The following is a 12,185-nucleotide window of genomic DNA, read 5'->3' on the forward strand; positions in this document are numbered from 1 at the left end:
CTTACTGGGACAGAGAAAGGATGCGGAAAAGACTCAAACCCCCTGCCGCAAGCACTTGCTTCATGTGTGCTGACCGGCATCCTCCAAGGCACCCAGGTTTCTTTAATGACCTAAGAAGGAGCTCACGTTCCCATGTCACACCAGGAACTGCATTCAAGAAAGATGTCAAAAGTACCTAGAGCAGGCAGCAAATACTCACCTCTGGCTGAGGTGCATGATGAAAGGAGAAAAGGCAGAGGAGAGAGGGTTGTCCAAGAGGAAGAGCTGGAGTGGAGGGGTGAAAAGGGAAGAGAAGGGAAGAGGAACTACAACAGAAATGTATAGGTTTCCTGTAAGTATGGTCACTTCACAGAGTGCGAGCAGAAATGCCTGCATACTACAGACACTATGCACAACTTTCTTGCCTTACTTCCATCTGTTTGATACCGATCCTCATGGAGTTACTTCTGCTCTATGCACAACAGCTGGGAGCAGAGCCCAGCTGAATCGAACACTGGCCCATCTGCGTTTGCCTTAAGCTGCCCAGCATTTCCACCCTGCGTGCTGGCTCCAGAGTGTTATGGTCCCTCAGGAGGTCTAAACAGTGTTTAGCTGCTGCACTGGTTTCTAACAGGAAGCCTTCCAGCAACTGAAAGACTAGCAGAGATCCCTGCTCCTCTGCCAAGACTCTTTCCTGAGTCCCAAGGACAGCACATCTTTTTATTTCTTTTTATTCCTCCAAAAAGCACTTGGAGCCCTGGCTTTGCAAGGCTCTGATGTTTACACAGAAGAGTTTCCTGGGCTTTCAAGAGCTCATTGCAAAGACACTGTTTAACACCTCTGAACTTCAAGTCAAAGTACAGAGCCCTTCCTCAGGATAGAAATCCTGTAACAGGAGATGGCAATCTGTATCACAGCACTTCAGATCTTGATTGCACTTCCATCATTAAATTTGACTTATGCATAAGAAATCAAATCATCCGGTTAACTAGATTTCTGGCACAAGTGTCTTACTGTCAGTCAGTAAGCCTAGAATTTGTGAACAAAATAGATAATCATATTACTGCAAAAATAACTACTTCAGTACTGCAAATGTAACTATTTCAGATCTATTTAATTCCCGTCAACCACATAATATGTCAGCCTGGCGATCATATAGCATTAAAGCATAAAATAAGGTGACACAAAATAAATAAACAAATAGAAGTATCAGTCATCACTCCCAGTTTCATCTCGATGCTTAGCTTTCTCATTTCAGAAGTATCTCCTTCGAGCAAAACAATATAGGTTTTGTTACACTGTAAAGCAGCTTTCTGTAGACTCCTAACATTACATACCACTGTAGGAGCTGGGCCCATTGTCAGTAAAGACAGGTTACAGACCTCTATCAAACAGACACTGTGCAGCCACATACACTGCCTATTCTTTAAAAGAACTCCACATACCTGCCAGTGACTTTTCTGGCAATTATGGCATGCCTGTGCTAATCTGCCATTACACAGTGCCAAGAAGTTACCAGGACAGCAGATAGCTTCAGATATTGTTGTGCTCTGTCATGCGGGAGGTAGGCCTGGTTGCTTTGACAGGCGGTATCCCCCTGGCATTTGAGGGAAACCAGATTTGCTGGCTGCCACTGTCACTTCTGTTTGCAGCTCTGATCAGGAGGTACTGCCCACCAGCAGGGAAGTCTGCACAGCTTAAAAAGGGCTGTCCCTTGGCGGGCATTTCTTGAGAAAGGTCCCACAGAGGGTCAGCGGGCACTTGCTCTTCTTGTGTGCTGGTTGTTTCATCTCATCCTCATTATTATTTCTGGCTTACTGAGCACCAAAAGCCTATCAGGAAAACACTAAGTACAACACCTTCTGTGGGCTGATGCCACTCAGATTCACCTGAATTAGAAGGTGATGTCTAGTGCTTTACCTAGTGCCTAAGCCACAAAGGGAGTCTATTGAGCTGGAGTGCAGCCTGCTTGGCAAAGAGTGCCTGCAGCTCCAGGAAACAGTATGAAAATAAGGCTGAGATGTTATACCTGCCGTTTGAACTGAAGGCACACCCTCTCAGCTACCTGAACGCACAACCCTGTGTTAGTGTTTGAGCCCAATTGCTAGTGGATGAAGCAGATATCAAAGTTTTCTTTTCATCTCCAAGAGATACGGTACATAACTTCTCATATTATCCTATCTCCCAGCTTCATCTCTTACAGCCAGATCTCTGGCAGCAGTGAAAAGGCCTGAGGAAATCTGGTGATGCAGTTAGCAAAAAACCCGGGATAAAAGACGCACCACAGAAGTTTTCTGAAGGCATCTTCATGCCCACACACCTTGCTGAGGAGAGCAGGGGTCACCATAGACTCTGTTTTTGAGGAATCTGTTCAGGTTCCCTCATGTCTTACATCTCTGGGCAGTCAGTGCAAGCACTCCAGACCAGGAGACAGAACTGGTTAAGATAATCTGCTTTTAGCTAAGGTATGAGAACACCCTGTGTGTGTCTTGAAGATACACCCTCTTTTATCTGAAGATAAGAAAGGACTTCATGCTTTTACAAATATTTTTGAAAAGTGAGCACTACAAAGCTATAGCTACATATTAATACTAACATTTTTGGAGTAGTACTGATGTTCCTCAGAAATTAGTTTTCATAACTATAACACTAAATGCATGACTATGATTTTTTTTTTTTATCAACTAAAACCACAGAGACACGAAAATAAAAACTTGTTATCTGGCCCCTACCTGCTCTGAGTACTGTTTGCTAACATAAAACACTCTCAGGCTTTTGGTTTATAATTGTATCTATTTTGAATTGTGATATATATTAATCTAATGCTTTTGTGGCTCAGTATTCTCATCTATAAAACCACACACATTTTGGTCATGTTCTTTGATGGCTAATGATAAAGGAGAAATGTAAATTCTGAATTTACTGTTTATACTGCAGTCGTGGTATGTCTGTGCTGGATGGCACCAATCAGTAAGACTAAGACGTCAGTAAACTATACGATATACAGACATGCAGCACAACATAATGATGTTTACAGCTTCAGAAAATTAACACCCAGGATATGGGAAGAGATGTCAAACAGAGGCAAGGAAAGCAGAGATAGCTGGTTTGGTGACTTTCACTTCTATATAATGCAAATAACACCACTGTAAATTCAACTGGCTTACTGATGAGTGGACTTTATACTGAAAAATCATTAACTTTGCTGATCAAGCAAGCCATAGCCAGAGCTTGCAATTATATATTTTGAACAGCTCTACGGAGGTGAGTCATTTTATGGATGTCTGCAGATCCTGCTATAAAGTAGGCAAGCTCAACGCCAGTTACACCCCGTTACTGTTGGGATGGCCATAGCTTCATTCCTCCCAAAGGTAAATTACGGTAGCATTTTAAAGAGTAAAAGCCCTCTGAGTCTCCGGCATGCTGACAGCAATTCTGAAAATGTGAACTTCAACTTTTACTGTACAGAATAGCATGTCTTCATTAGAAAATGGTTATAGGCATACTTTATCAAAAGGTTAAAAGGAAAGGTGTGATTGCACTGATATCAATGGCAAGGTCTGCACTTCTTTTAGAGAGGTAAATACTAAAGTGTACTTTGACTCCTCTGCCACCTGCACTGGAATACCTGCAGCACTCCTCAGGGAAAATAACACAGCGTTAAGCAAATTGTTCTGAAATAATTACAAGTGAAGTAGATACTTGTACGCAGATCTGATATATGATGAAACTTAATACATGTAACTCAGTGGCATTCCATCCTTCTCCTTCCAAACAGAAGAATACAAAATTCTGAACTGGCAGCTCTCCTTGGATTTTTGTGCTTTTTGTTTTGCTCCATGTCAGCAGCTCTCCACTTCCCATGTAGTTTCTATCATAATGTATTACAAAAATACTGCTGTGGTATTGCAGGTATCTGCATATCAAGCTATAAATTTAAAATTATATCACAGATAGTAAAATATTTTAGTTTCAAATTCTTTAAAGCTTAAAATCACCCAAAATATGTCCCCCATACCACTGACTATGCTGGAAATCTATCAGAGATCAAAAGCTATGCTAAAACTGCAAGACATCAAAAAAGGCCTATGGCAATATGAATGTGAAGTGATTAAGCCTCTAGTTCTTCAGGCAAGATTGTTCCCTGGCTGAAAAAAATTAGGCAAATTCTTGGGTACAGGAATTCAGAAGAACAAAATTAGCACTTTATCAGGATTTTTTGACAAGCAAGAAAAGGAGAGGGACAAAACCCAAATACACTGGACTTGACACTGACAGAAGCATTCTGCGTGGGCAAAATAAGTTTAAATCAACAGTTTTGTACTCATAGCATACTTTTACCTATAATTGCTTCAGCATATTGTAGTATAAAGTTATTGTTGAATATGATAAAGCACATTTTAATCTACTGAATGTGTAAAAAGCATAAATGACTTTTTAATAGCACTTTTGTTTTGACTGACAAAGACTTATATCAATGATAAAAGGTTTTAATGAAAAGTATTGCTGCAAAGCATATGCATATGCTTACTTATTACATGTATGTGAATGAGACAGACATTAATAAAGAAATACAGCTGCCTATAAGATCCAGCCTTTAATTTTCTCTATTCCATTCTTAAATCCACCACAGTGGTGTGATATTTTGATAACACATTAGCACAGTTGTGACATAAAAATACCAATACCTATAAATCAGCTAATTACATCTTTTAATACAAAATATGAGTATCAAAGATCTCAAAATAGCCTTGCAAACCTTTGACCTGATAGAAACCTGTGAGTAAAAAAAACACCACCACTGATTAAAGACTATTTTATCAGATTCCCACTCTCCAGGCTAGCCCTAGCCTCTGCTCGCTTTTCAGTTTTGGATCCTTCCCACCTAACGGCAGGACTACCAGGAAAATTATGGGCTTCATGTTTAGAGCAACTGCGTATAGGAAATGCACTTCACAGAACTCCCAGGCTTTCCAGATTATGAAAGTGCTTGCAGACACATCCCATCGATGGCAGTCCTCTCACTGCTGTGACTGCTCTGGGACTACCTGTACATGGAGGGAGAGAGAGGGCAGGGGGACAAGGGGACAGGCAAGTAAAATAGTGTGAAGACTCCAAAGGCAAAGCCAAGCAGATAAAATACCTGAAATAATTACTTGTTGTGAGCATACAACAAAAAAATTGATACCAGGTCATGCAATAATAGCAAGAGCAAGACACGTGCCCTCTTCTGGCGCATGCCATGTGCCCTGTGTGATTAGAAAAGCTGGGACATGACCTCACTCACTCTCATAAATCTATCAAAAGCTAAAAATCGTGTTTCACCTGGAAACCATATGCATGACTGCCGTGCTGTTTTTCAACCAACAGTAAGCCATTTAACAGAAAGTGAGTAAAAGTGAATGATAAATGCACCCTTCAGCACAGCAGCTGAACCAAAAAGCACCTGCTGAAATCCTTGTGGGGTAGAATATTTTGTCAGGGAAAATATTGCCTATGTATCTTCATCTGGGAACTCAAGTCTTTCTACGTGTTACTCTCAGCTTAAAGAAGATATTGACTGTTTATCAGACACTCTATAGATAATACAGAAAACTTCTGAGTGGCATAACTATTGCATTTATCTGTTCTCTCTCCCTGAATTTAGCAGGTTGCTTCAGTTTTTATGAATGAAAAAATGCAGCCCCTCTCTCTCAGCTTCTTGGACTGCTGCAATTAATGAGCTAAGACAGGCATTGCCAGAAGCACGATTCATTATCGTTGTTCCAGTCTGTGTTCAAATTATATTTAAAATAGTTGTCAAAGAGTATTGTTGAGAGAGTAAAAAAAGATTGCTCAACACACCCATGTTCTGTATAGAAACATAACCCTTTTAGGCATGTAAAGAATCTGATTTTCTTTCCTACTAGAATGTAGCCAGTACTAGATCATTATTACTGGACAATACACATGATCAAATCAGATCAATAGTGATGAATCATTTTTTCTGTAAGATACAACCTCTGTTGCCTGAAATGAAACAAAACAAACAAACAAAACCAGAAGAAAATATTTTTCTTTGTTTATATGACTGCAAAATGACTCAACTGTTTTTGTTTATTTAGCTAGGCCCACTGCTCTAGAAGACAACACAGGCATCAGATTTTGTACATAACTCTCTCTCTCACGAGAATTCAAAGAAAGCCCTTTTTGACTTCCTAAAGGTATACCTACAGTGAGTCCAGCAAGACTTAATAACATGTTAACACTCATTTACATTGTAACTTAATTATTTCCCAATGGTCCAAGCTTTGCAACCACTCCTCATATTAAAAAGCCCAATTGTGAGTAATTCAGCAAAAACAACTTTTTTTGAGTTTCCAAAATGATAACACACTAACCACCTAAATTTCTAGTTAAGCTTCTAAAAACAACTAAGATGTTAAAAAGTCACATAACTATCACTGATTTTGTGAACCAAGGTTTAAGACCGCTAGTGTATTTTAATAAAATAAAATGAGTGAAAAGTATTGCATATTTATCATACTGTTCAGCTTCTTACATTCCACCAGAAATTCCCTAAAGTATGTCAGGGAAGTCTTTCAGAGTTTTCTGGCTTGTGCTGCAAACCGGCAATCCTTGGGTTGTCTAAACAACATGGTTCTTTAAAAAACAGGTTTGAATTCTCTCCAGGAAGAGTTGATCCTTATTTGGCTATCAAACTAAAAGACTCAGAGCTATGCATTCTCTCTAAAACTATGTAGGAATGTCTGGGTGGTGGAGAGAGGAATCCAGTTAATGAAGAAAAACACACTGCCAGAAGGACCCTTTGGTGCTCTGTCCTGTCCCTTCCCTGTTGCCTCACTCTGTCAATCACGCCTGAGAAGAAAGTACAAGCTGCTTCTTGCACACAGGTGCAAGCTTCATAACTGATGGTTTTGAGGCCACTCCTATGAAAAGTCATATGGCAAGAGGACACTTCATTACTGAAGTCGCCGTGTTACTTTACAGTAAGAGAAGGAAGTTTCACATTAACCTGACACAAGATGAGTAATCATCTTGATACCATTTCCCAGATGAATAATCTTCTCAGGGAAAACTGAACATTATCAGTTGTGGTTCAGACAGCCCAGCCAGGATGAGTCAGGCTGTAGGAGCACCTCAAGCTTCAGAGAAGCCAGAAACCTGACAATTATTAAAGGTAGAAGCCTCCAAAACACACGAGAAATAAGGCTACTGGCTTGTTTGAAAAAGTTCATCCATCATTAAGGTCAGACAGACTTTGCAGTGCTTTCTCCCCACATGGTTATATAAACATCTGAAAAAGATTCATGTCTCCCCGGTTGACACAGTCACGCCAAACAGCCTCCTTGTATGAACACAGGTTATGTTGACAGAGGAGGGTGGCTGGCAAGCTGTATCATTTGGAGATGAGGTCTAGTTACACCAAGAGCAAACCCATTTTGTTGACTTGTTTAGGTTTGACCTACGTGAGCACTCCTCTGTGGGATAGGCGTGCAGTCAGAACTGCTGTAGTAGAGACTGCAATGTAATGCCATCCTACGTATGATACAGTTCCCCTGCTCTAATATAAGTTAAGAAACAGATACCACAAGCATGGATTCATCTCCTTAAATGGTTAGCTCATTTTTCTAGGATTGATAAGAAAAACTCCATTATTATACTTACCATGAAGGTGATCTGCATAATTTTTATGCAGATTATGGATTTAAGAAACACGTAGGCGACCACATTTTATTACGACACTTTTTTATAGCCAGTGTTTTTAGTCTAGTGTAGCATACCCTTACAAATGATCTTCCTTTTTAGTCAGGAGAAATCACTGTCAGCAAGCAAGTTGCTTTATGTTGTTTACAACACCTCTTCTTAAGGTCAAAATTAGCATATGTAATGATCATTTTAAGGAGTGACACTGTGATGCATCAAGCATGAAAGAGGTCAAGAGTAAGCCCATTAATAACGTCACCTTATCCTCATATATCTCCAAATAATCAAAAGAATGTAGGTTTCAACTTACTCAATCTCCTTCATGAATTTTTGGGATACTACATACATATAAATACATATCAAATGGGTTCCTTCCTGGGGTGAATCAGCGCAGAAACATTCTCTGCCTTGCCCTGGTAGCAAATGGTTTCCCACTGCACTGAGGGTTCAGGCAGCCAAGGGAAATCAGTGCCTGAACTCAGTTTGGTGCTTAAATTTTGGTGTATGAACATGCCCACCTCCAACAGTCTGTTTATTTTCCCACATAAGTTTGTTAAAATTCCCATAGGCTTTTCTTAGAGCTGTACTGGTTTAATGTGATTTGCTGAAGAACTTGTCTACTCTTTACAGGTTTCTGTTTTTCATGTGTAACCTTTTCTAATTTCCTTTGAATATTCTCATACGACTACCAATCACTGCCACATGGCAAAGAACCCTGTTTAATGTAACTACATTTTTATAAGTGGCTCAGAAGAAGTAGGTTAGCCTCTTCACAGTCTCTGCATGCTGTAAGCATGTTTTAAATACCTTAGTTTACCTTACTTAGAAATCCTTTAAACTTTTCTATGTATCTGCTGACAGAAGAGGCTGAACAACACCATGTCTTTTAGATTTAATTGCTGCTTCCTGAAGCGACCAACCCTTATCATCATATCAAAAGTGTTATGGTTGTTGCTGTTGAGGTTGTGCTGATCAACTAAACAAACCTCTCAGCTGTCAGGTTTGACAGCGACACATACATAACATCCTCTTTAGAAAGTGGAAGTGCCACAAGTACATCGGAGAGCCACTATAGAAACATAGAATCACAGAATGTTTTGGGTCGGAAAGGACCTTAAAGATCATGAAGTTCCAACCCCCTGCCATGGGCAGGGACACCCTTCACTAGCCCAGGTTGCTCAAAGCCTCATCCAGCCTGGCCTTGAACCCCTCCAGGGATGGGGCATCCACAGCTTCTCTGGGCAACCTGTTCCAGTGTCTCACCACCCTCACAGTGAAACAATTTCTTCCTAATGTCTTGTCTAAATCTACCCTTTTTCAGCTTATACCCATTACCCCTTGTCCTCTCACTACACTCCCTGATAAAAGAATCCCTCCCCATCTCTCCTGTAGCCCCCTTCAGGTACTGGAAGGCTGCTGTTAAGTCTCCTCGAAGCCTTCTCTTCTCCAGGCTGAACAACCCCAACTCTCTCAGTCTGTCCTCATAGGGGAGGTGCTCCAGCCCTCTGACCAATTTCGTGGCCCTCCCCTGGACTCTCTCCAACAGGTCCAGGTCTTTTTTATGTTGGGGGCTATGCACTCAACCCTCTTCCAAAGAGATGTAAGAATCACTCCTAACTTTTCTCCACAGCTGCATTCAGAGGAGGCATACTCCTTAAAATGGCATTTTACAAGGCAGCACCACCAGGTAAGAGAGCTGTCAGAAAGTTACTGGACTGCATGTAGCTAGCCAGCTAGGCACAAAAAGCGTGGCAACTGACTGCAAACTGCCTTTCATCATGGCATTTCACAACCTTGTAGCAAAACTGAACTCCTCTCAGCAATAAAGTTAACTGTGTTTTTGTAGTTTCCCTTCCAGTGGATACATTGGTAGTTCAGGAGATGCAGTTGACCATGATCAGAGAGAATCTTGGGCAAGTCACAGTCAAGCCTCACTACATACAAAAGCAGAAAATACCAAATCCCATTCTGAAAGGGACAAAGAGGGGGAGAAGTAATTAATTCTCCTCTTCCTTGAACATACAGTGATTCTAGACTGTAAACTGCAGGATAAAAGGCCTAGTGATAACCCTATTATGGCAACAAGTTATATGCTTTATCTAAATAGAGGACAGACACTGTAAAAAGACATTGTCCTTTCCTTCCCCACCCTTTTCAGTTCATTTCTAGTGCACACGTTTACACGCATATTTCAGCCACTGAAGTGTTCATGGATGCACTCGAGCTACAGCCTGTCCCATCAATTTAAAGCCCACAAAGTCACAAAGAACCCAATTTATTTCCAAGGAATGCAAGGACAGCATGACATACTTGCTAGGAATACTTCTGAAACCTTGTCACATCTGTTTGAAGAGGTAATGTGGCTCAGGGTTAAACAGAACTGCATACTAATACATCTTTTGGTTTCGTGGTTTTTTTAACTTGGCACTGGGAAGCAACGGAGGGGTTGTACATTCCGCACCCTGTCACCAAGGTGTAAGGTGGGTGTACCTTAGGCAACTCAAGATGCAAGTGCCCGTAAGTGGAGACAAGTACATTTGGAGAAGTGTCCACATTTCTTATAAATAAGTCATTAGTCATAAATGAAGGTAAAGTACTCAACTAAAATCTATTCCCTTGCTGCTGAAACCTCATTTTTTTCTTCTGAGCTCTCTTTAGTAATTTTTGCCTAATTTCTGCATGGACAGCTGCCATGCAAAATCAGAAAACTTGAGACTCTCAAGGTACATGAGCCGGACGTACACCAAGGTGCTATTTGCTTGCAACAATTGGCTCCCATGCCAAACTGATGCACGTTCCCACTGATGCAAGAGAAACCTTAGAATATACCCTGAAGTTAGACAGAATTATATCACTTGAGGCATATGCAACTGAGGTCAGAGAAAAGGTGTGCCGATTATCTACAAATTTCTCAAGGACTGGTCAGCATTACAGTAAAATGGTAATTATGTTTCATTAATCCCTCCAATTAATCCCTGATGCCTTGTAAATACGGTTAACAACATTGGTGCTTGTGATACCAAGGGACCAATCTCAGCCTGGGAAAACCTTTCTGTTTGAATTGTTAGCAACCAGACTGTTTTCTCCTAACAGAAGGAAAAAAAAAAAAAAAGCCTGTAGTAAAACACCAACCAGATTATTATTGCCACTTTTTTTTTTTCAGTAATATTTTTCATGTTTACCTTCCTTGCATCTCGTATCATCTTCCGAATAGTTTCCTTTATGGTGTAAGGCTGTGCTCGTGGTGGATGAAAAAGCAGATCAATATTCGTGCCACCAGAAATTCCAGGCATCAGGTAGGGCCAACCTAAGTCAAGATTTGGAGCTTCAACATCTGATTCAATAGGCCAGTAGGTTCCCGAGGAAGAGGTGTCATCAATAGCATGGTTAGAGGAATAAATTGTGTTTTGGGGAAGTTTGTGAACATTGTTCAAAATATAATCAATTTCTTCATCTGCTAGGAACTCTGAGCATCTCTCTTTGGAAAGAAATTCTTTGTAGGCATCTAAACCTCCTTCAATCAGAGCATCAATAGCTATTCGGTACCATTCCTTGTAATGAGGTTCAATATAGTTGTCTGATCTGCATTCATCATGTAAGGATGATAGCAAAGATGAAGTTTCCATTTTCACGTATATTTTATATAAAGTCTCTTAAACTTCCATTCGTGAACTGATGAAATGTATCTGTAAAGACAGAAAAGCAACAAAACAATCAGAATATTTGTACACACACACAGATATTTTATTCAAAATAGTTTTCTGCTGAAGCTCCTCTGAGTTTTTCTAGCACCTTACAAGAATTTAAAAATGTTCTGAAAACACTCAGGGGTTAATATGGCCAAATGAATATTAAAGAGCTAGAAAAAGAGCTTCTTCTACATAAGGCAACACTGAACATATAATTAAGTGATTTGATGAAGTTCTTATATTAAAAGCTACAGCAGAGCTCATAATACACTGAAGATCTGTACCAGTAACGCCAATACATACCTGATGAACGTTCCCATATTGTTGTATTTCAAAACACTCTTTATAACAACTGACAGTGTTCAGAGAAACATTTCACAAACCAATTATATTTCCTACTTTTTGATGCATTAATCTTTCCCTGCAACACATTTCTTTTCTCTGGCTTCTTTGAAACCACAGTCATTTAGGTCCTTCTCCTTATCTATCTGTTCTCCCATGCTGATCTAATCCATTTGTTGCTCCCAAGCAGGACCAGCCTACCTCATTTCAGTGAGTTATGAGGAACTCCAGAAAGATTTCTCCTCCCACATCTGGGATCAAACTCTGAATAAGCAGTCTGATGTCTAGTTTCCACCCTGCTCATTCCTTCTGCCAAAAGGAGCGGCTGCTTTAATCTTACTTTTTTTTTTTCTTTTTTTTTCCCAAAACATTAATAATAAGTAAGTTGTTTACTGCTGATGATTTATAAATTCATTCTTACCATATTTTTATTGCATTTAACAAGGACTGAGAGGGTTGGTTCCTGCT

The 12,185-nt window shown here is 40.2% G+C and overlaps 1 protein-coding gene across 1 annotated transcript in view; it reads right to left on the reverse strand.

The window, feature by feature from the left end:
- FAM83B (family with sequence similarity 83, member B) overlaps positions 1–11,312 on the reverse strand; it is a 45,004-nt gene extending 33,692 nt beyond the window's left edge. Inside the window, exon 1 of the mRNA XM_010076788.1 lies at positions 10,869–11,312. Within this exon, the coding sequence (XP_010075090.1) occupies positions 10,869–11,312 (444 nt within the window). The remainder of the gene's footprint in view (positions 1–10,868) is intronic.
- Between the last annotated feature and the right edge of the window lie 873 nt (positions 11,313–12,185).

The sequence above is a fragment of the Pterocles gutturalis genome, unplaced genomic scaffold, assembly GCF_000699245.1.
Source record: "Pterocles gutturalis isolate BGI_N339 unplaced genomic scaffold, ASM69924v1 scaffold2418, whole genome shotgun sequence".
In the NCBI taxonomy this organism is placed as follows: domain Eukaryota; kingdom Metazoa; phylum Chordata; class Aves; order Pterocliformes; family Pteroclidae; genus Pterocles; species Pterocles gutturalis.